The 23,850-nt window shown below is 46.3% G+C and overlaps 2 protein-coding genes and 1 pseudogene across 2 annotated transcripts; 2 read left to right on the forward strand and 1 right to left on the reverse strand.

Moving 5' to 3' along the window:
- Positions 1-32: 32 nt before the first annotated feature.
- LOC138996883 (major allergen I polypeptide chain 2-like) lies at positions 33-2,371 on the reverse strand. Its single transcript, XM_070398120.1, has 3 exons — positions 2,265-2,371; positions 1,572-1,753; positions 33-224 (listed from the first exon to the last, which is right to left on the reverse strand). The coding sequence occupies exons 1-3, from the start codon at positions 2,326-2,328 to the stop codon at positions 144-146; spliced, it is 327 nt and encodes a 108-aa protein (XP_070254221.1). The 5' UTR covers positions 2,329-2,371; the 3' UTR covers positions 33-143.
- Positions 2,372-5,738: 3,367 nt separating this feature from the next.
- On the forward strand, positions 5,739-7,214 carry LOC138996875 (major allergen I polypeptide chain 1-like). Its single transcript, XM_070398107.1, has 3 exons — positions 5,739-5,829; positions 5,950-6,137; positions 7,064-7,214. Exons 1-3 carry the CDS (start codon positions 5,769-5,771, stop codon positions 7,091-7,093), a joined length of 279 nt encoding a protein of 92 aa, XP_070254208.1. The 5' UTR covers positions 5,739-5,768; the 3' UTR covers positions 7,094-7,214.
- A 5,527-nt stretch (positions 7,215-12,741) lies between these two features.
- On the forward strand, positions 12,742-18,048 carry LOC138997330 (transcriptional repressor CTCF pseudogene; annotated as a pseudogene).
- The last annotated feature ends 5,802 nt before the right edge of the window (positions 18,049-23,850 follow it).

A 23,850-nucleotide genomic window follows, 5' to 3' on the forward strand; every position in this document is an offset into this window, starting at 1 on the left:
TCCCCGCACAGCGCAGACGCAGCACACAGATCTGAGCTGCAGTTACTTTAATAGAGTCAGCCTGATGAAGACAGCGTGGGGACAGGTGTCTGGATTCCAGCTTCAGGTGCGAATGGCAGGAAGACGGAGCTCAGAGCAACAGTTCAGTTTAGAAGTTCAGTGACATCCTTCTTTATCTTGTCCACTGTGTAGTGGATGCATTCCTTGCTGGTGGTGATAGTGCCCTAAAGAGAGGGAGATAACGAGAAGAGGACTTGAGGCCCTGGCAGGGCTATCCTATCTCCCCAGGTCACCCCACTCCTCATCCTCGGTGATTCAGCTCCATCTCCAGCAAGAACCGCAGGCAAGAGGGGCTGTGATCAGTCAGGCCAGGATGAGGATGGCTCCTAATTGCCCATGCACGGGTATTCTGGGGTCTCTCCTGTACCTAAGACTCTGTTAGGTGCATCGGATGAATGTTTATGCATGTGTTGTAAACAAGCTCATGTGCCCTGTGTGCCTACATTAATGCAAGAAGTTCTTGAAAAACCTCATTTTGCAGAGTTAGCACTTTGGGGGAAATAGAGTGAGAGAGACTGTTCAAAATCTACGTAACTGTAAAAAGAGCAATAACAAAGACAGTTCATCAGGAGATATATCTGTGAGCAGCTACAAGTAGAAGGTGCTGCAGGGGCCTCGGGCACTAACACGACATAATGGAAATTCTGGCTTGTGGACACTGCGACAATGCAGGTGGAAGTGGGGCTCGGAGCCGGAAGAAGAGCCATCAAGGTGGGCACAAGAAGAAGTGAAACAGACCGAAAGCCAGAAGCCTTGCAAAACCAGCGAGTCCCTTCTGGGAAGAGTCTAAAAGTGGTGCTCATTTTTTGTTTTTTTTTCTTTTGTTAATCCTCACCCAAGGATATTTTTTCCATTGATTTTTAGAGAGAATGGAAAATGGCAAGTGGGGGGGGGGGGGAGGGGACGAGAGAGAGAGAGAGAGAGAGAGAGAGGCATTGATATGTCACATCGAGATTGATTGCCTCCCACATGCCCCTGACTGAGGCCGGGGATTAAACCTGTAACCCAGGTACGTGCTGTTGGCTGGGAATTGGAGCCACAACTCTCCATGCATAGGCTGACACTCTAACCACTGAGCAACACTGGCCGGGGCAGTGCTCATTTTTAATATTTCTAAAATAGAGCAGCAGGACTCCTACTTGTGCAGGAGCTGAAGTCTCTCCTGCCAAAGGTTAAAATTCTACTCCTGCGATGTTAGCTCCCCTAATCTGGGGAAAAATCACATGAGCCAACACACTTTCTATGTTACACTGGCATTAGTCCCCTATTTCCCAGTGTGTGAGCTAATCGGCACAATAGGGACATGCATGATAGAAGGACAGGTTGGACGTGCATGTAGCATGTGGTTGTATGTTATACATGCTGTAGAGTGGAGCTAAGATTTATGAGCTTAACTATAGCTCTTATCAGTCATGTACCCCATGATGTCATGGTCTATTTGTATGTGGCATTTTGCAATATGCTGCATGTATGTCTCCAGAGCGAGGGTTAGGGGGAGGAAAGTAAATTACCATGACGATCAGATCCAAGATCTTGGATTCGATTCCCGCCTCATTGTAGCATTCCTGGATTTTTTCTAAGGCTACTTTTTCTGGTTGGGTAGCGTGGACCAGATCGAGGCTGGCGTCCAACAGTGATTTGCTTCCAATAGCCAACGTACCAAAGACTCCATAAAAAATAGGGCAAGATTCCGCTGAAGACAAGAGACAAAAACACCCCATCAAAGGAATCACCAGGGTAAGAGGTTCCTGTTTCCCCACCACTTGGAAGTAATCACATAGCCAGTGTGTCCTGACTCACCTTCCACAGACACCTGCCCTTTCCCAGGACCGCTTACACCCCAGGCAGAGCAAACATGCTCTAAGAGGCACTCCCGGCTGAAGAGAGCAGTGAGAGGGGCTAGGACTAGAGCCCCTCTGCCCCTGACCATGGCCCCAGGCATCCCAGCCCTTCAAATAAGCACCGCTACCCCAACCAACTCCCCCTATGTGTGCATAACTGATGACCCTCCATCTTCGAACCTCTCCCTCCATTGAAAGACTGAAAACCTCGGGGGCTTTCTGCAGGACTCCTGGGCAGTGATCTCCCAGCTGACCCCTAAATTTCTTGCTAGAAGCTGCCCAGAGATCACCATGGGGGGAGGGAGTGAGACAGACTAGGGCAAAGGTCAAGAAGGCCATTTCTTCCCTCCTTCCTATTCTTACCCATCTGGATGCCCAGCTCTCTGGTCACCAGCAAGGCCAGCACAAGCAGTGTCCCCTTCATCATGTCAGCTGCTGGAATGCTCTGCCCAGGGCAGGGTTTCTGCTACTTTATAAACAAGTTCCTTGAGCCCATCCCACATCCCAGGAGCTCCAACAGCCTGTGGGCAGGGAGCTGGCACACGTGGCCCCTCAGCCATCGGGGTGTTAAATGTGGGAAGCAAACAGAGCAAATCTGGAGAAGATGTGGTTTTACCTTTGCCAAAAACCAACCGGAGCTGACATTTCTAAATTACTTCACTCTGAGCCAACTGCTCTGTTGTCCAGCACCAACTGTCACATCTCCTGGTCATCCTTCCCCCACACTATCCTGGCTCCAAATGCAATACTCTCCCAAAATGTAGAGACAGAAATCACAGGAGGGGTCAAGGCGGGTCTATGCCACTATAGCTAAACAAGGAATCACCCGGAAAACGGACGGGCAGGTTTAATTTCTTGAGGAGAGTATGGGGAGCTGGGCCTGACTGGAGCCCCTTGAACATGTAGCTGCTGCAGTCGCTGGATGGGGCCCCAAGAAGGGGTGGCCACCGTCCTTGGGCTCTGAGTCACTCACTATCAGGGAAGTTGCAGGACTTGTGGCCACGTAGGTTTTCTCAGGGCTGGTGATGCTCCATTTTTAGATCCCACCACCAGTTTCCTTCTCACCCTTAAGGGGGCAGATTCCTTGGCACCTCCTTGACTCCCAGTGGCCCCAGCCTTGTTGCTTCGCCTCGCTGTCTCTTCCTCCAGCAGTAAACCTGCCCTAAGAGGGGCTGACTGCACAGCACGTCCAGAAACATGAGTGAGCAAGTGTGGGCTGTGCGGTTTGTCTCTGTCAGACGGAGACAGAGGTGTCCACAGCCCTACAGGCCACTGTGGGCTAGACTTCTACAGACTAGAGTGCCAGTCAACCAGAGGTGGCACGCAATCTGCTCAAACTCTCAAGGTTAAACTGAACCTTCTACTCTAGGAAAATCGTTTGTTGGCATTAACAAGTTGAGACAGTTCATGAAAACTCAGCAGGAAGAAACCTGAGAAAGCTCCCAATGGCCAAATCTGGAACAATTTGAACAAAAAATAACAGTATTAAATTATAGTCCCAAGTATAAAGTAATAGATGTGAGTCCACCCTGATGTAAAGGATTGAATAAATAAAACAATGGGGGAGAAGAGAAATGCTCCTTACAGAAGACTCCAAGCAATCCACAGACCCAGGCCCAGGAGGTGGCGCCTACCACCCTCACCCCCTTAAGAGGGGCCAGACTGAGTGACTCATTTCCATAGAAAAGAGTAGGGAAAGGGGAAAACAGTGCAGAAACCTGGCAAAAATGACATTATCAAGTGACCAAAGCTAAAATAACCAGTGATAAGACATTGATACTACAGATGCCCGGATGCGATGTGACAAGAACGGCCCGTCACCTCTGTGCTGTCTTCCCAAGAACCCAAAGTCCAAACCCCGGTCTAAATTGTGAGGAGAGCAGCAGACAAACTCAGCTCTGGAGCCACTCCACACTACCTGGCCAGTGTGCCTCACGACAGCCAAGGCCATGACAAGGAAACAAGTGTCCCCACCATCTGGAGGTGTCTCAGAGGGCCTTGTGGCACCCACCCTGGGGCTGGGCGCCATCAGCTCGCAGAGCTGGGGGGAGGACTGCAGGAACTCCCCGTGCAGGACCGGACATGTGGTTCTCGCCCAGGTGTCCCACCACACGGAAACTGCTCTGGGTAGAGAAAGAGCCACCTGTGCAGCCGAGGGCAAGTAGTGTTTACTTTCTCAGCTAACAGGTGCCCAGGAGCCTCCGAGGGACATCAGTGACCTGAGCCCTCATGGGGTGATCTTCAGAGGGACAGGCCCTTGGCCTCAGTAGCCATGGCAAGGAAAGGTTCTGTGGGGGCCAATCCACAGCTGGAGCTCAGTACTTGGTACCTCTTTGCCAAGAGCAGTTACCGGATATGAATCCTGTTTGGCATAGGGTTCTGACTGGGGTCAGAAAACATGTCCTGTCTTCAACTCTGGGCTTCAGCAAACCTTATTCCAGCAAAAAGCTCCTTAATTCTGACTTATCAAAACATTTCAAACCTTTATCTTATTTAATTAATCCCAGGCAATGTTCATAAGCACATATATAGCAAATATAAGTGAAGTGTTCCTACTTATATAGACTCCAGAGACATGAGCTATTCCTTCCATTCATCTAATAAACATTGGTGAAGCACCTACTGTGTGTCAGCCCAGGTCCCAGTCTTACAGATGTGGCAGCACGCACAGCAAGGCCCTCACATTCTTGGTGCTCATCAGACATCTAAGAGGGAGTGGAGGACAAGCCACAATGACAAGAAGTGCTGTGGAGGAAGATAAGTCGGAGAGAACAGAGTGCTATGGTAGAGGGTCCCCTTTTATAGAAGGGGCCAAGAGTGTGGGGGAGTCTCTCTGATACGGTGACAGTTGCAGCGACCTGAGGAATTGGGCCATGAATCGTGCTGCACTTGGAGAAAGAGCTTTGCAGGCAGCGAGGGCGGCCCCTGCAAAGGGCCTCTGCAGGACACTTGATAAGGCCCAGAAGCAGGATGGGGGCAGTGAGGGAGGAGAGAAGCACAGAGATATGTTTAGAGAGGCAGCAGGGCAGGGAGGAGGGGGCAAGTGTACAAATCGCACAGGGGTTGTGGGCCACAGCGGGCATGGCTTTTCCTTGGGTTGTAGCTCTATACTAGAGAAATAATATGTGAGCAATACAGAGAAACTCAAAAGAGGCAGCTTGGCGGGGGGGATGAAATTTCTGTCAGATTGAGGTGCTATCAAAGTAAGCAGGTGGCAGACTTGGTCTACAGACAACTAGGACTTCTGGGACAGCATGTAGGGGAGGATTCAAGGCTCAGAAACAGATTCAGGGGACTGGCCCAAGGGGGGCCACTGAGCATGTCAAGGACATTGTGACGAGAGCAGGGGAGGCAGCAGTCACCAGAGAGCCTGACCGGGGGCCTGTGCTCTGGCCTTCTCTTGGCCGGTACTAGCTGTGAAGCCAGCTAAGCACTGAGCTTCCTGAGAAATCCTTAGGGGGGACCAGACTGCCGTCAAGGACACAGGCAGTTGTGACAGCCTGACACTGGGCATCCCTCAGGAGGCCTGATTTGGGGAAGTTTTTGCCCCTTTTCCTAGTCAACCTAGGAAATTTCAGTTCTTAAGTTTTTAGTGTCAGCTGACCTCAGACAGCCCTGGAGGGGGGGAAGGGAGGCTGAGCCAGTGCCCTTTGTTGACTCGGTGACTTAGGATTTCTTCAAAGTATACACTTCCCACCTCCACAGCCCCAGGGAATTCCAAGCTATGGCCTGGGAATGGTGTTGGCAGAACCTCCTGGAAAAGGAGGCATCAGATACAGGCCCCTTCCGTCCCCGCCCCCCTTTGTGGGGCCAACAGCAAGTATAAAAGGGCTCCAGGGTAGGTAGGGAGCACCAGCCAACTGCACCATGATGGGGGCCGGTGCCCTCGCGCTGCTCTGGGCTGCCTCCCTCCTGATCTCCAGCGGAAGTGTGTTCCTGGGGACATGGACTCTCCGGGGTTTTAAGGCCTCCCGGGCAGTCCTAAGCATGTCGGGGGGTAAGGGAAGAGTGTGTTTTCATGAGTGTCTTTCATTGCTTTATGTTTCAGATTGTGACATTTGCCCAGCCGTGAAAAAAGATGTTACCATATTCCTGACGGGAACCCCAGAAGAATATGTTGCACAAGTGGAAAAATACCAAAACAACTCTTTAATATTGGCCAATGCCAGGAAACTGAAGGACTGCATTGATCAGAAATTGACAGAAGAGGATAAGGAGCATGCTGTCACCGTGCTGGTGGGTCTGGCTGTGTGTGTGTGTGTGTGTGTGTGTGTGTGTGTGTGTGTGTGTGTGTCTGAGGCCTGTCTGGGGTCTGCTCAGATCTCTCCTCTCCATATAGCCCTTCCCTGAGAAACAAGGAGGAAAAGAGCTCCCTGAATGAGGAGGCGGAGAGGATGGGCGGGCACCAAAGGTGTGGGTAAGGGCCAGCTGGGAAGGCTCAGTCTAGCCCTTGAGCTCTTGGGCTGGCCCTGACCGCTCGCATCTGCCGGGCCACAGCCTAACACCCTCTAGGCCCTCCCGACTGTGTGACACCACCTGGCCTCAGTGTCAGGCCCTGACTCAGCCTCTCCAGCTCACCAGCCTGGATCTTCAAACCATTAGCATTGAGTCCTTTACCTTAACTTCTCAAGTCCCCGACCCCATTCCCACTAAAACCCTCATTTGCCTTGTTCTCTGGATCCCAGAGGCCCATTCTGTACCTCAAATGCCAGGAGAGGAGGCACCTTCCAAAAGCCCCCTTCCAACCTCCCAACTTCAGGTTGCCCCAAGTGATAATGGAAACGCCACGACTTTGGCTGCAAGTGTCCACAGGACAGGAGGACAAAGTAGACTGGGCTCCTCATTCCTGGAGACTCCCAGGTGCACTTGGACCCACCAGGTCCTCCTCAGCAGCCTCTTCCTGCTCCACCCAAGACTGCCCTCCATCTCACCACGGTGACCCTTCCTCCTCTCTCTGTTCCATCGGCGGAAGCTTCTAGGCACATGCTGGGATTCTCTTGTGGGGCAGGAGATAGGGAGGAACCCACTTTCACCTGCTCAGATCCAGGGGTCACCCTTCAAACAGGCCTGCAGGCCCTCCTCAGAGGGCCCAGGGCGTGTCCCCTGCAGCTTGGTGTCTTCTACCCCTGAGGTCACCAGGTTTCCTGTCTTTCTCTTTGCAGAATAAAATATACTCAAGTCCTTTATGTTAATGGAGCCACCCTTGCCAGGAGCCCCAAGGAAGCTGCTTGCCTGATCATTAAGGAGTCTCTGCAACCGCCATGTCCACGTGTCTGACTAAAGGATTCCAGCAATAAAAGCTTTGCAATTCAAGCGAGAGTGCTTGCTCCTTGGAGACTGGGCTTTGGGGAGGGGGCAGCTCAGTGGGGACCACTCGTGTGACACAACTGCAGCTGGATTTGAGTGCTGTCAGATGTCGTTCCTCCACTGAATTCAATGTAAGGGGGAAGGGGGGTGTTGACTAGCACAGCTTCTCGAGTCTGTGGACCAGGATCCACTATCTGTCATGCACTATCTACCAGATTTTAGCCTCCCAGCAGCCTTCAGAGATGGGAGTAATCATCATAGTCGTACAAGGGAGGAAGCTGAGACTCAGAGATATAACGTGTCTGCCAAAGACCACAGAGCTCCTGGGCAGCAGAATGTGCTGCACCCACTCCTGCCCGTCCTCTGCGGGGGAGACAGGCTCGGTGAGCTCACCTCGTGGCTGTCCACATATCGCAGTCCCTCACGGGGCCTCTGGTTCCAACCTATAAAATGGGAATATTGTACCTCCCCTCTCCAGGGCCTCATCAGTGGGTGAGAAGGGGCCCCTGTGAGGACAGAAAGAACAAAGGGTCAAGGTACCAGTGCTGAACCTGGTCACTTCTTGTGCCTCAGTTTACCCTCATGCCAGCCCCCCAATTGCAGATTCTGCTGCCTCCAAGTCAATACCCTACAGGTTGGGTCTAATGCTTAGAGTGGGGTCCAGGGTCCTGGAGCTTCAGACGCCTCCTGTGGCTCTGCTCCATGACCATGACCCGAGGCCTCTCAGGCCCATGCCACCCTGTCGTTTTGGCCTGACCTGCACCACCTCTCTTATTGCTCCATCCGACTGAGAGCTTACACCACAGGGCTCTCCCAGGAGGAGTCGCTAAGAGCCTCATGGTGGAAAGGCTCAGAAGAGGCCCCCAGAGGTGATCCAGAGCAGCCGTTTCCCTCCTTGTGCTCTGAGGGCTGCAGGAGTAAGACCTGGCTCTTGGTCGGTGCCCACCGCTCGGGGTCAGGTGGGGGGCACTTCCTCAGAAAGGGATAACTGCCTCTGAGAGCTGAGGAGATGGGGGGCATGTGCCGGTTATGGGGCAGAGACCCTTCTCATCACCCTCCCATGTGACCCGGGAAACGTATCCCACCACTCTCCCATTCTACAGATTTAAAAGTTCCAGGCCTTCTAAAAGAGCGGCACCCACATGAGTTGGGTGGGTCTTACAATGTCTTAGATAAAGACTCCCCCTTGCCTGTGGAGAGTATATGGGTGTCATGGGGACCCGTCCAAAGAGGAGGAGGCGATGAGTGATGGGCAGTTTATCCTCACTGGGACACTTGGCCGTTACTTAACTCCCACAGAACTCCCTAGGCCCGTGGTCGGCAAACTGCAGCTCGTGAGCCACATACGGCTCTTTGGCCCCTTGAGTGTGGCTCTTCCTAAGCCTTAGGAGTACCCTAATTAAGTTAATAACAATGTACCTACCTATATAGTTTAAGTTTAAAAAATTTGGCTCTCAAAAGAAATTTCAATCGTTGTACTGTGGATATTTGGCTCTGTTAACTAATGAGTTTGCCGACCACTGCCCTAGGGAATGCTGTGTACAGAGACATCTCAATATTGCCCATGTGCTCCCTTCCCTCCCGCTGCCTTCCTCCAACCTGTAGAATCTCTATCTAATCTGGAGGTGGGGGTGAGGGAGAGATTAGCATCAGATGCCCTTCCAACCCTTTTACTGTCTGGCATCCAAACCTTAGATGCTTAAAAGGTAAATGTCAAAAACTGTGGATTTTTATCTCTGATTCTAACATGAATTTGCCTCTGAGATCATAGAAGTCCTGCCCATCTCCTCCTAGGCCCAGCTCCACCTGACTTCACCTGAAGCTGTGGTAGACAATCCTGTATGGCAGACATCTGCCTCCTCAAACAAGTGCATTTCTCTTTACTGCTTGGTGGCTTTCTCCAGTCCCTGGGAGCTTGTTGAATGTTGTTGAGCTCACTCTGAAGTGCGGGGGAGTTACTGTCACAGGGCGACCCTCTAACATTACCCCAGCCTCCCTGACTTCTGCTGGGTCAGCTCCGAGGTGATCTCCACAGTGTCTCTGAGAAGGTGCCTAGTGAGCTTGAGCCCCAGTTGCCCACCCCCATGGCCTTTTCTCACTTTCCTATTTCACTTCCTCTTGAGCACCCTGAGATCACTTCCCAGATAAACTGCCTGCCCCCAAGTCCTTCTGTCTGGGTGTCCTCTGGTCGAAACCCAGATTAACATAGTAACCTGTATCCATCTGCCTGATCAGGAAGGAAAGGCAGGCTAGTGAAAGAGGCTCAGCGAAGGCAGCATGAGGAAGGAGTGGGATACACCAGGTGACTCTTCAGAAGTATCATCCATCCTTCACAGACAGCAGGGAACCCCAGTGGAGTAGGGTGGCACTCTCTTGCCATTTATTTCTCTAGGGACCTTGCACTGCTAAATTCTCAAACTGCCCTGACAAGGTGCTTTTGTGGTGTACCCCAACTCCAGAACATGGGAATCAATGGGGGATTTCAGACACAAGTATACACTGCTGAATTTGATTGAGACCAGGGAGTCAGGAAAAGATAGAGAGATGAAAGGAAATTCTGGATGCTAGTACAGAGGCATCAGAACTGAGACAAGCTCCCAACTTCATTTAAAAAAAAGAAAAGAAAAAAAATGAGACACCAATTGCCAATCAGAAATAAAAGAAATGATGTCTTTATTATTCTACAATAAAAATAATAACTAGATGCTATAAACAAATGCCAATACATTTGATGGCTTAGATGAAATGGACAACTTGCTTAAAGATGCAAATTAAAAAACTGACTCAAGGCAAAAGAGAATATCTGAATAGTCCTATATCTGTTAAGAAAATTAAACTTCTAGTTAAAACTTCACATATAGAAAGCTCCAGCCTTATAGAGCTTTACTGGTGAATTATATCAAACACCCAAAAAAGAAATAATAGCAACCTTATATTAATGCTTTAAGAAAATGGAGAACAAAGAAATTTCCCAAATGATCTCTTGAAGCTAGTATCATCCTCATAATAAATCTAGACAACATTATTACAAGAAAACTATAGACCAATACTCTTCATAAACATATTCACAAAAATTCTTAACAAAATATTAGTAAATCAAACCCATCAACACATAAAAAGGGTGATACATTATGACAAGATGCTGTTTATCCTGGGAATGCAAGGTTGGTTTAACATACAAAATCAATCAACGTAATCTACTACATTAAGAATAATAAAGCCTGCTGGCCTGGCTCAATGGTTGAGTATCAACCTATGAACCAGAAGTTCACGGTTCAATTCCAAGCCAGGGCACATACTCAGGTTGTGGGCTCAATTCCCAATGTGGGGCATGCAGGAGGACGCCCATCAATGACTCTCGCTCATCATTGATGTTTCTCTCTCTCCCTCTCCCTTCCTCTCTGAAATCAATAAAAAATATTTTCTAAAATGTCTCTAACTTCTGCCACCATTTCCTCTCCTCCCAAATGGCTTTTGCTACTATCACTCTACCAACAGCTCCCTTTGTTCTCACTAGATCAATGAAGAACTTTCAGTCCTCTTTTCAACCTCTGGTCTACTTGTCTCCTCTCTTCTTATTGAAGTCCTCCCCCTTGTCTCCCACAACCTCACCTGGATTTCCACCTATCTCTGTAGCTGTTCCTCCTTACTCTCATTCATAGGCTAATGCCACAGCCTGGATGGCCATGCAATTTACACCGCCATAGAAAGGCACCCTTGTCACAGTGGGCATCTCTCTTACCAGGCACAGTGGAACTTTGTAATGGGCCCCCAATCACATTGAGATCCTCTGAATACAAGGATTATAGAGAACATAGAGTTTCCATGGACTAGAAGAAAGTTTCCAATGTTTCCCCAAAGCAGACTGTCTTCCTTACTGACAGGACCTCTCATTACTCCTTCTGTTTGGCAGACATTTGTTTCCTCCCTGACTTTGGCAAAGAAAAAGAACAGGTTTATCCTAATAGCTGTGTCCTAAGCCCTCGATATCTCTGCTTATTGCGGTTGCTCTTTTGTTGAACAGTGTGTGTGGCTAGGGTACACATTCAAAGGGTTGTCCCTGGACAACGTTTTATTTAAATGAGAAAATCTAAGCACCATGTCCTCAGCTTGAAATGGGAAAGGTTTCCTCTTTCAAACAATGATGATGTCAGCAACTAAGTAATTCCTAATCACTGTTGGCAAACAGGAGACCGTGCTGAGACCTGGGGCTTCATCCTTGGGGGATGCTGTCTTCAATAGATGAACGGATGGAAAATGAGCTGAGGTGTCTTAAAAGCAAGTCTATGTATTACTCTATCACAGGAATGTTTCTTTGCTATTTTGAAAAAGGTATCAAACTATTATAGTATACATAGAGTATAAGTAGGTTCCCTATCTGTATCTTGAGAAAGCTGTAAATTGTGCTAATCCGCTTCTTTACTGCTGTCCAGAAAGACTTATTTCTGTTAATGGCATGGTAAATCGGGACACTTGTTAGTGAAACTGCTTCGAAAATGGGTCTTGAAAATTAAAGCTATAATATTTGTCAGATTTCCACATTCCCTCTTAGCAACAAAGATGGTAACCCTAACATATTTGCTAAATTCCATCACTTACAGTGGTTCTCAACCTTCCTAATGCCGCGACCCTTTAATACAGTTCCTCATGTTGTGGTGACCCCTCAACCATAAATTATTTTTGTTGCTACCTCATAACTGTAATTTTGCTACTGTTATGAATCGTAATGTAAATATCTGGTATGCTGTATGTGTTTTCCAATGGTCGCGACCCACAGGTTGAGAACCGCTTAATACATTTAAGAAAGTTTAATACATTCAAATACAATTAATACATGCTGCTTGAGATATGGGATGCTAAGGAAGGCACACACATAAATCAAGGGTAAAAACATTAAACCAAATCCAAAGATAGATACTATGCCTAGAAATTCAGACCTGATTTCAGGGTTAATATTCTGTTAGATTTGAGTGCCATCACTTACATGCTTAAAGGACCTGCTCAGCCCTGACTGGTTTGGCTCAGTGGATAGAGCGTCAGCCTGCAGACTCAAGGGTCCCAGGTTCGATTCCGGTCAGGGGCATGTACCTTGGTTGCAGGCACATCCCCAGTGGGGGGTGAGCAGGAGGCAGCTGATCGATCTTTCTCTCTCATCGATGTTTCTAACTCTCTGTCCCTCTCCCTTCCTCTCTGTAAAAAATCAATAAAATCTGTTTTTTAAAAAATAAAAAGACCTGCTCAGCCTCCTTTGTGGCCCCCAGGCGAATTCCTAATGAGAGTGTGATCTTACCACTCCCGCCAGCCGCCTGCCCTGGACCTCCAAGTCCAATGACTCCGCAGCACCCTCTTCACAAAGAAACTCACTGGCTTCCTGCGCAGCACAGAACAGGCCTCAGTTGCTCTCCTTTCTAGAGGAAAATAATTCAAGAGGTGCTAAACTCACTCATGATCAGAGAAATGCATTTGAAAAAAATTATGTAATAATAGCTTGGCAAATGTTTAAAGTGCGATAATACCAAGTGTTGGTGATAGCATGAGGAAACAGGTACTTTCATACAACACAGAGGGACAGGTGATTTGGTACAATCCCTTTGTAAGGGGAATTTGGCAGGATCTTAAAAACACATATATGTATATACATACACGGATGTCATATCGTATGCATATACATGTATGTACACAACATACATGTATGTTACTTTTTCAAATCTACCTAGAAAAACTCTTTTACATGTGCACATGGGAACAGGTAAAGAATGCTCACCCTAGGATCATTTTTAGTAGTGAAAACAATAAGGAAAAGGTTAAATGAAGTGACTTATGGTAGACCCATACCATGAAACTGATACAGAATTAAAATGAACGATGTATTTGCACACCTATGAACATGGGAAGATGTCTAAAGTACATCGCATAGTGAAATGGTAATGCTGTTGACATCTAAGAATAGGAGAGGGGACAGATCAGAGGGTAGCTGAAGCCTTATCTGTGATTATTTAATTTTTATTTACCCTCTGGCTTAGATTTCTGGCTTAAAACCTCAGTTATGCCACTCACTTCGTGGGTGAGTCCTGCGCCTCAATATTCTCATCTACAAAGTCGATGGCACAGCCAAAACGGGGACAGATGGCAGTGCCTGGCCCTCGGTCGGGGCTCACCGAGTACTAGAAGCCTTTCCCCTGTCACCTTCCCAACATCATCTTACAAATGAAATCAACATTTTCATAACCTCAAGGCTGGAGAAAGAACTTTCTTTGTGGTGGCTTTTCTCATGCTCCTATTTACTGCCCTTCCAGTTTGTGTCCACAGGTTCTTACTCCCGTTCTTCTCAATCCCTCTTGCGTTATCTTTTGTGCATCTGCTGTAAGAATTCAGCTCTGATAGCATTGTGGGAAAGCATAAGGCGTTCAGTGACAATGTTTTGCTAGGTCTCCACATAACCAAATGAGATTATATCTGAAATTCCCTAGAAAGTAGACAAAGAGATATCAAAGGCTGTTAGATTTTGCTTAACAGAAATACAGGGAGATGGAAATTATACAAAATGAGCTCCATTACTTCAAAGAAGAAGAAAGTAAATCATTTCGTGTAGACAATAATTCAGCAGTCCTAACAAACCAGAAGGGCAGAGAGAAAGAAGGGGTTTATGGAGCTACCCCATCTCACTTTATTTTGCAAAATGAGGAAACATATGCAAAAAGGTCCCAGGATTGTCCAAAGTCAGTAAGTTAGTCAGCTGAAGACCAGAGTAAAACTCTGGAACTTTTTACTACATTCTTCCCTTTCCTCCCAATTTGCCTCTTGCCTAGAGGTCAGTGAGATGTGCATTCAAGAAATACTGTAACCCTGGCCTGATCTCAGTGGTTAGAGCATCAGCCCATGCACTGAAGGATTGCAGGTTCAATCCCCAACCTGGTCAGGGTGAGTGCGGGAGGCAACAAATTGATGTGTCTCTCTCACATGAATGTTTCTCTCTCTCCCTCCTTCTCACTCTCTCTAAAAATCAATGCAAATATATCCTCAGGTAAGGATTAACACACACACAAAAAATAGATACTGTAGCCAAAACCGGTTTGGCTCAGTGGATAGAGCGTCGGCCTGCAGACTGAAAGGTCCCGGGTTCGATTCCGGTCAAGGGCATGTAACTTGGTTGCGGACACATCCCCAGTGGGAGATGTGCAGGAGGCAGCTGATCGATGTTTCTCTCTCATCGATATTTCTGACTCTCTATCTCTCTCCTTTCCTCTCTGTAAAAAATCAATAAAATATATTTTAAAAAAAATAGATACTGTAATTAGGGAATATGCTGTCTCCAGTTAACAGGTTGATCCTGAATAATAAGCAATTCTCTTAGGTCATTTTAAGAGAAAAAGAACACAATTTTAAAATGACCCAAGATAGTCCAACCAGAATGGCTCAATTGGTTGAGTGTCATCCTGTGCACCAAAAGGTTGCTGGTTCTATTCCCAGTCAGGGCACATACCTGGGCAGGCTCAGTCCCCGATCCAGGCACATATGGAAGATAACCGATCGATGTTTCTCTCACATTGATGTTTCTCCCTTCTTCTCGTTAAGTATGTATGCAATAATTAGGGTGAGGATTAGATAGATAGATATGTATGTATGTATGTATGTATGTATGTATAAAATGACCCAAGGTAAAGCTGAATACATGTGTTAAGTTTGGAAGAACCTAAATAGAGTTTATTAAATTCCCCAAGAATCATTGCTGTAGACCAAGTTGCATATATTTACTCTTTGACAGTTTTCCTCCACACACAAAATACTTCATTATGGCTTTGGAGGGGTAAAATCTTGAGATTAATTATTCCTTTTGATACCATTGTAATTAGCTAGTTATTAATAATAGAAAAGGAGGAAAAGGGGGAAGGGTGGACATTGTAGGCATGTCATTTGGGCAGCTTCACCAACAAGCTGCACCTTCACACTCCAGGGATTCCACAAAGGGAAGTTGGGGTGACTAGGGAAGGTTCTGTCCATCACATCTGGGGACAGAGAGCATTGGCCAGAATGGATGTGGTCACTGCAAGGAAGTGAAGGTTTGGGAATGCAGAATTCCCTAAACAAAGAAGTTCTCTCTGGGCTCTCTTGTTGCTCGCGTGGCTCTTGGCTCTTGGTTCTCGTATGTTCGCCTGTGTGGCCCACAGTCATGCCGATCTCCACACGCAATGAACTAATGGACTGCAGAGGAGAAACACAAGCTAAGCTAGCCTGATGCTGGGCTGGACCTGGCTCCAACATGGAAAGGAGACTCTGGATACTCTCTGGGGCTCGACTGAAGCCCCAGCTACACTCTTTCTATGGCTGGACTAAGGGAAATGGAACTCTTGAAAGCCAGGGGTGTAATTCCATGGAAATAAACCTTTCTACCACTTCATCCTCCCTTGGGGGCCTCTGGAAATGCTTATTCTAGCAGTACTCCAAGAACCCCATTCCAATGAGCAACCGATGGAAGATGAGCCCCTCTCCTATCCTCTAACACTTTCACCCTTTACAAGAAACAAAGAATATCCTCTCTTCTAACAAAACATAAAGCCTTTAACTTGAGGGTTATCCTTATACCCACAGGAGGGGTCTCCAAGATAAGAGGTCAATGGGTCCATCTTCCAGGGATCCTTCGCACCAAAATCAAGATGTGATGTCATTTTTACCCAGATGGTTTTGCTCTCCTGTTTTTTCCTTATATTTATTTTTTAAAATTTTATTTTATTGTTTAAAGTATTACAGATAGCACTACATATGTCTCCTTTTTTTTTTCTCCCATTGACCTTCCCCTGGCCGACCTTACCCCCCGGCACATGCCCTCACCCCACCCCACCCCCACTCTCTTGTGTCCATTGTTTATGCTTATATGCATGCATACAAGTCCTCGGTTGATCTCTTACCTCCCTCCCCCACCTTCCTTATATTTAAGTGTTAACTCCCACTCATTCACTCCAACTGGGCCCTTGGCCCCTACCCTTGACCTGAAAATCCTCCACTTTTCTCACGCTGCCCTTCCAGCTACCAGACCTCTCCCTGCTGATCTGCTGCCCAAACTGCTAAAGAGAATGATCTTGCAACCTCAACCAACAAACACCCTATTTTCTTTGCCCTGCAAAACAACTAAAAAATGTCAATTGTTCTTTCTCTTTGGGGCAAAAATATGAGGCCATTATTTCAAAAAGATTAAACAAATAAAAGCAGTTATAATAACAGGTTACTTAACAATCTGGCTAATTCTTTCCCTTTTACATGGCATTTGGAACATTGGTTGTGTGGATAAATCTAGCAATGTCTGTTGTCAATAAAGGCAATTTAAGTTTTCTGTTTAAAAACATGTTCTCAAATCCAAAAGAATATACTTGAAACTAGATGTTACTTATCATTTGGACTAAAAACTTTATTGGTCTTGCTCTCTCAAAGACAGCTACTTCTGCCCTGGCTGGTTTGGCTCGGTGGATGGAGCGCTGGCCTGGGGACTGAAGGATCCCAGGTTTGATTCTGGTCAAGGTCACATGCCTGAGTTGTGGGCTCGATCCCGGGTGGGGAGGTGTGCAGGAGGCAGCTGATCAATGATCCTTTCTTATCAATGATGTTTCTCTCTCTCCCTCTCCCTTCCTCTCTGAAATCAACAAAAATCATTTTTTAAAAATGATATATCAGCTGAAAATTTTTTTTTAAGACAACTAATTTTTCTCCTACCTCTAGTTGCCTTGGATTTCACCCTCAAGATGTTTGCTAAGTCCACATCTCATCAGTCTTTGCTGGGATATAGTAGAGTATATCACAGCTGGCAAATTTCACCTTATTACCTACCTATACGCTGTGCTCCTCAGTTGTGCTTTCCTATGTCATAATGCAAGCCTTTGTCTCTGTGGATCTAAAACTTCCCCGCTGGAGTTGAAAAGGCACATGAGAACCCACTGAAGGGGAAAACCTTATGAGTGTTGTATTTGTCATGCGCGATTTACCCAAAGTGGTACCATGAAAATGCACACTTTACAGAAGCACACAGAAAATGTGGCCACATCTCACCGTTCCCCTGTGACAATGCCAGAGCAGAGGAGGTGATTGGGTGTCCACTTGCGAAAGCAGCGTTCCCACACTGAGCAAGGCAAGGAATGCCCATACTGCGAGGCTGTGTTTCACGAGCGCTCTGCCCTCACTCAGCGTCACAGTCACACAAGAATGAGAAGCGCTTTCCGTGTGATTCCGTCTGCAGACAGGAGAGGCACATGATCATGCACAAGCGCACCCGCACGGGGAGAAGCCTTCCGCCTGCAGCCACTGCGACAAGACCTTCCGCCAGAAACAACTCCTCGACATGCACTTCAAACGCTCTCACGACCCCAACTTTGTCCCTGCGGCCTCTGTCTGTTCTAAGTGTGGGAAAACATCCACACGGCGGAATACCCTGGCAAGACATGCTGATAATTGTGCTGGTCCAGATGGTGTAGAAGGGGAAAATGGAGGCGAGACAAAGACCCTCCGACAGCGACAATGCTGAGCCAGACCTGGATGACACCGAGGATGAAGAGGGGTCTGCCGTGGGAATTGAGCCTGAACCTCTGACCCCAGCCTCACCACCTGCCAAGAAGCTGAGAGGACTTGCCCCCCACCCCACCCCACCCCACCCCCGGCAGCCCGAACAGGCCCAGCCAGCTCTCATCCAGGTTGAGGATCAGGATACAGGTGCAATTGAGAACATAGCAGTTGAAGTAAAAAAGAGCTAGACGCAGAGCCCGTGGAGGGGAGGAAGAGGAGGCCAGCCCGCTGCCACAGACGCCCCCGACGGAGACCTCACCCCGAGACGACCCTCAGCGTGATGGACCGGTGATGGCAGGGCCTTGTCTTCAGCAGGACTGCCCAGGGCTGTTTAAACGGCCTGCATCTTCGTTTTTCTCCCTTTTTTCTTCTTTTGTCTTTGGGAAAAGCACCACTTTACACCGTTTTACCAAACATGCCGAGAACTAAAACTTCAAGGATGATGTTAGGAAAATGCGATTTAACTAGAACTTGCCATCGGCAAATCATGAAATGTTCTGAGTCCCTGCGGGTTCACCAGGAGGTGCTGAGGGCGGGGTTGACGCCTAACTGGTTTCTTAGATGGAAACCGACATTGGGCCCTCCTCTGGCTGCGGTGAACCACTCCAGAGCAGCCCTCGCTTGCCCAGAGTTCTGTGGTCTTCTTCCCAGGAGAGTTTTTGATCGTAAATGCAGACTTGGGAAGGACTTAGACTTTTAAACTGGTTTTTGCTTTTGCTTTTTGCCTGACTCCCTTTGCACACCAATAATATGGCATGCTGCGATCAGTTTTTGTCCTGAAGGTTTTCCCTCTTTCTTGGCAAAGTTTCTGGTATGGTCAAGCTTGTAAATAACTATTTTTACATTTTCATCTTTTCCATTAATTAAGAGGTTGAAAAGAAGTGCAGTGTAAGAAAACCCAGCATTTTAATCACTTGGAAATTAAGTTACCACAGACTGTAGTGTGTAAATGTTGACGAAAAGGGCCCCGGACTACTGCCCGCTAGACGGACGCCCATGTGGGAGATCGTGATTCCAGCCGTGAGCCAACATTTGAACCTTGTGCAGTTAACTTTCTGCTATGATTTCCCATCCACATTTTCTTTGCTCTGTTTGTAGGTGAATTTTCTGTTTTATAAATCCTCTGTTAAAGCAGAAGGGTGACGATGAGCCGGTCATAGCAGCTCTTAGCAGGTGGGCCAGAAATTTTCATTCGGTCAGTAATTTAAACTTTGGATCTTCAAAAAAATAAATTAATAAAGGTATTAATGTGAAGCGAAACCAACTAAAAAATGATTCTTGCACATGAACTGTCATGTTTAAAATGTGTGTTTTAGGAGAACCAAGATGGCGGCATAGGTAAACACCGGAGACTGCTGCCGCAAACAACCACTTCAAAAATACAACTAAAAGACGGAACAGACATCACCCAGAACCACAGGAAAACTGGCTGAGGAGAGACTCTTCAACTAGAAGGAAAGAGAACAGCAAACCGAGGCTCAGAGGAGGCGCAGTGTGGAAAATACAAAGGTGCGGAGGTGCGCGCGCAAAGCGGGCTGGTGGCTGAGGGCACTGTTGTCGTTTTCAGTTGGGAGGGAGTCTCAGACTCTGGGCTCCAGATCCAGGCGAGTCTCTAGGGACTCAGACTCAGACGGGAGAAGCGGGATTGTCCGGCATCAGTTGGAATCTGAAGGCAGCTTTCTCTCCGAGGTTTGCAGCGGCTGCCGGGGTTCTGAGAAGCAGAGCCTCTGGGAAGGGACTGAGAGCAGCCATAACTGCTCCCTCCACCCGCCCTGTTGATCCCGCCCCGCCCAAGCCCTGTGCAGAGCCATTTGCCGATTCGCCTCAGGCAAAGGCTAGATTAGCACCTCCCCAGAGGACAGAAGTTTTCCACACAGCTGATTCTCACAGCCAGTCAGCCTGGTGGTCAAATCCCTCAGTATTAACTAAAAAAATCAAGGCTTAACTAGAACAAGACTGCGCACAAAGACCACAAGGGGGTGCACCAAGAAAGCATAAAAAATGCGGAGACAAAAAAACATGACAGAAATGGAGGATATGGAGCTAAAAAACGCAATTTTGAGGGCTTGCAATAAACTTGTGGAAAGCCTCACAAAAACTAATGAGACCCTCGATGCTACAATAAAGAAACTAGAAATTAAGCATACACAGACTGAAATAAAGAATATTATACCCAATAGCAGACCAGAGGAGCGCAAGAATCAAGCCAAAGATTTGAAATTCGAAGAAGCAAAAAACACCCAACTGGAAAAGCAAAATGAGAAAAGAATCCGAAAATACGAAGATAGTGTAAGGAGCCTCTGGGACAGCTTCAAGCGCACTAATATCAGAATTATTGGGGTGCCAGAAGATGAGAGACAGCAAGATATTGAAAACCTATTTGAAGAAATAATGGCAGAAAACTTCCCCCACCTGGTGAAAGAAATGGACTTACAGGTCAAGAAGCGCAGAGAACCCCAAACAAAAGGAATCCAAAGAGGACCACACCAAGACACATCATCATTAAAATGCCAAGAGCAAAAGACAAAGAGAGAATCTTAAAAGCAGCAAGAGAAAGAGACTCAATTACCTACAAGGGAATACCCATACGACTGTCAGCTGATTTCTCAACAGAAACTTTGCAGGCCAGAAGGGAATGGCAAGAAATATTCAAAGTGATGAATACCAAGAACCTACAACCAAGAGTACTTTATCCAGCAAAGCTATCATTCAGAATTGAAGGTCAGATAAAGAGCTTCACAGATAAGGAAAAGCTAAAGGAGTTCATCACCACTAAACCAGTATTATACGAAATGCTGAAAGGTATCCTTTAAGAAGAGGAAGAAGAAAAAGGTAAAGATACAAATTGTGAACAACAAACATGCATCTATCAACAAGTGAATCTAAAAATCAAGTGAATAAATAATCTGATGTACAGAATGAACTGGTGATTATAATGAATCAGGGACATAGAAAGGGAATGGACTGACTATTCTTGGGGGGGAAAGGGGAATGGGAGATGCGGGAAGAGACTGGACAAAAATCGTGCACCTATGGATGAGGACAGTGGGTGAGGAGTGAGGGCAGAGGGTGGGGCGGGAACTGGGAGGAGGGGAGTTATGGGGGGGAGGGGGGAAAGAGGAACAAATGTAATCTGAACAATAAAGATTTAATTAAAAAATAAAAATAAAAAATAAAATAAAATGTGTGTTTTAGAGAGCCTCAGTCTTGCTGATTTCAAACACTTTTTCATTCTGTGTGTTGCTTTGAAGGAAATACTGTAATTAGAGAATATGTAATTACAGACTCTAGGTTGATACATTTTGTTCTTAGCTGTACTGTGTGATATTTTTCATTATTTTAGGACACCAACATGAGACCTGTAATAAAATATGTCATGGGGTTGAAATCTGGGGAGGAGGATCTACAGCTGTATAGCTTATAAATCACAACAGATTAACAAGTGCTCCAAAATAAAAGAAAATAAAATAATATAATTAATTAATTAATTAAATTAATTAAATAAAATAGCCCTGACCGGTTTGGCTCAGTGGATAGAGCGTCGGCCTGCGGACTGAAGGGTCCCAGATTCAATTCCAGTCAAGGGCATGTACCTTGGTTGTGGGCACATCCCCAGTAGGGGGTGTGCAGGAGGCAGTTGATCGATGTTTCTCTCTCATCGATGTTTCTAACTCTCTATCCCTCTCCCTCTCTGTAAAAAATCAATAAAATATCTATAAAAAGATAATAAAATAATAAAATAAAAAATAAAATAAAATAATTAAATAATAAAATAAAATTTCCCTACTGGAGAAACACAGCTATATTTCACTCATCACCATTCCACGTGAATCCAGGACAAATATGCAAACTCTTCAGCTCTCCCAGCCTGAGAGTGCTTGGGACTCCTCTCCTCAAAACAAAGCATCATTTTTCAATCAAGGTTCCAACCCAGCAGGCTGGAAGTTTGGGCAGGATTTAAAGGAGATCTTCCCCTACATTTCTTTCTACTCATTACCCCACCTCCCATCATTTGCCTCAGGAATGGGATATTGTTGCTATAAAGCAGAGAGAGATAAAAAATAAACAAATTTAAAGTTTTAAACATACAAGTTTTTGTTGTTGTAGTAAGAGCACAAGTCTTTATATTTGAAACTTTAAATTTAAAAGAAATCTGAGAGTACCTCTGGCCGGTGTTGATTGGTGGTTAGAGTATTGGTCCTCAGACCAAAGGGTTGCAGGTTCAATTCCCGTGCAGGAGGCAACCAGTGTATGTGTGTCTCACTGGGAAAATATCCTCAGGAGAGGATTAAAAACAAAAAAGACATCTGAGTATACAACTGGGCATCAAATGATAGGGGAGAATGGATTATGATCCAGGGTATTTCCACCTATTGTCCAGATAAAAATTCTCTGGGTCAAAAGAAAGAGAAATACAACAGACATGGTAAAGGGGACAATGGCATCTCATCTCTCTGAGCTGCATTTCAAAGCCCAGTTCAGCAAGGGAGCAAAAGAATGATCCCCACATGCTTTAAGAAGGGACTGAACAGTGAAGAGAGACCTGAAAGACTTGAATCACTCTTCAGCTCGGAAGGAGAAGACCAAAGTCCAGATGGGTATACTAACATCTCAGTGGGTGCCAGAGTGCCTCCCACCAGTCACGTGCCATGGCAGTATGTAAGCTTAATAGAAATCAGACAACAACCTAGGGGATTACGGAGGCAATGAATGGACTTAGCTTAAGTTTCCACCAACCGGTAGAAAGGGTGGTCAAAATAGAAATGCATGCACAGCTTCAGAAGACAGAGACAGTTGTCTTATTGGCATCTCAGAGCTTGTAAATAAGAGATTGGTACTTCCTGCACACATCCCCACTTCTATCTGATACAGTATAGCACATCCACGTCATACTGGCAAGGTCATGCCTTTAAACTTACCCGAGACTTTCTCCAACAAAAGCACCTTTAGAAATCACTAGGCTATGAGGAAAGTTCCAAATCAGACTCTCACACTCTCACACTCAGTCCCTAAATTGTATTTTTATGAAGTCTTTTTTACTTTGACTCTCACTCATGGAATAGCATTCATATTTGGGCATTTCTGGTTGCAGTCTCCAGCTATCTGGTCCCATATCCGTGCAGGCCCCTGAACTATATTTTGGTATACTGCCCAAACACTCCTCTGGCATTTTGCCAGATTTTGGCCTCATGCATCTGTTTCTCTATGCACAGCTTGAACCAGCTATGCTACTCTCCATAGCTAACATAAGCCAAGGACTAGATTTGGACAGCTGTAGGATTTACTCATCAAATGAGCAGAAAGGCCAGAAAATACACAAATTTACAGTTACTTTGGTCTTAAGGGTTACCAATCAATTTAATTATCTAATCATTTCTCTCTTCTGTACATGGCCCCCCTTCCTCTCAGGTTTTACAACCTGTCTTCCCACCAAGGTTTGTCATACTGTGGTCCTAATAGGGAGAAGAATGCATGGGAGTGGTGGCTGGGAGTGAAGCTAGAGGCTCCCCAGAAAAATGAAAAGCAAGTTCACACTCTTCTGTGATAAAGTGTTGGGAACCTTATTGACGCTTGGAGTTTTATGTTGATGGTTTTCCTTTAAGCCTCTGGATAATGAAAGATGGATAAGGTGAGAGCACCAACAGTGGATGTCTTCTAATTAAGTGACCATGAGTAACTCTGCTTACACCTGAAATGGAAATATGGAGTTAGGGAAGGTGGGAAAAACAAACTTGAGGAGCCGGTGCACATTCTTTGATAACTTTAGATTATTTTTTCTAAATTTCCTAATATATGTTACAATTTAGATACACATGTTTAACCCTAAACTGCACTAATGGGTTATCAATTCATAGTCTTTATTCCTTTATTGGATACCTAATCCAGGGAATTGTGTTTCATTATATAGTTTTAGCATTTGCTATGTACCCTGGAGGGTAAGAGCAGGGAGAATCCAACAAATATTAAGTGTCTACCATGAGCCATATCCTGGGTCAGCTATGTCATGTATATGGTGTCCCCTATTCCACATGGTGACTCTATAAACCATACATTACATCCACCATTGTTCATGTGGGAAAACTGAGGGAGAGAT

This window comes from Myotis yumanensis, unplaced genomic scaffold (genome assembly GCF_028538775.1).
Source record: "Myotis yumanensis isolate MYYU_CA2020_CCGP unplaced genomic scaffold, mMyoYum1.0.hap1 SCAF_18, whole genome shotgun sequence".
Lineage (NCBI taxonomy): Eukaryota > Metazoa > Chordata > Mammalia > Chiroptera > Vespertilionidae > Myotis > Myotis yumanensis.

Coding starts and splice junctions, on each gene's coding strand:
- LOC138996875 (XM_070398107.1), top strand. CDS start 5,769: ATGATGGGGGCCGGTGCCCTCGCGCTGCTCTGGGCTGCCTCCCTCCTG. Junction 5,830..5,949: donor CCTCCTGATCTCCAGCGGAA/GTGTGTTCCTGG, acceptor TTTATGTTTCAG/ATTGTGACATTTGCCCAGCC. Junction 6,138..7,063: donor AGCATGCTGTCACCGTGCTG/GTGGGTCTGGCT, acceptor TTCTCTTTGCAG/AATAAAATATACTCAAGTCC.
- LOC138996883 (XM_070398120.1), bottom strand. CDS start 2,328: ATGATGAAGGGGACACTGCTTGTGCTGGCCTTGCTGGTGACCAGAGAG. Junction 1,754..2,264: donor AGAGCTGGGCATCCAGATGG/GTAAGAATAGGA, acceptor TCTTGTCTTCAG/CGGAATCTTGCCCTATTTTT. Junction 225..1,571: donor TCTTGGATCTGATCGTCATG/GTAATTTACTTT, acceptor CCCTCTCTTTAG/GGCACTATCACCACCAGCAA.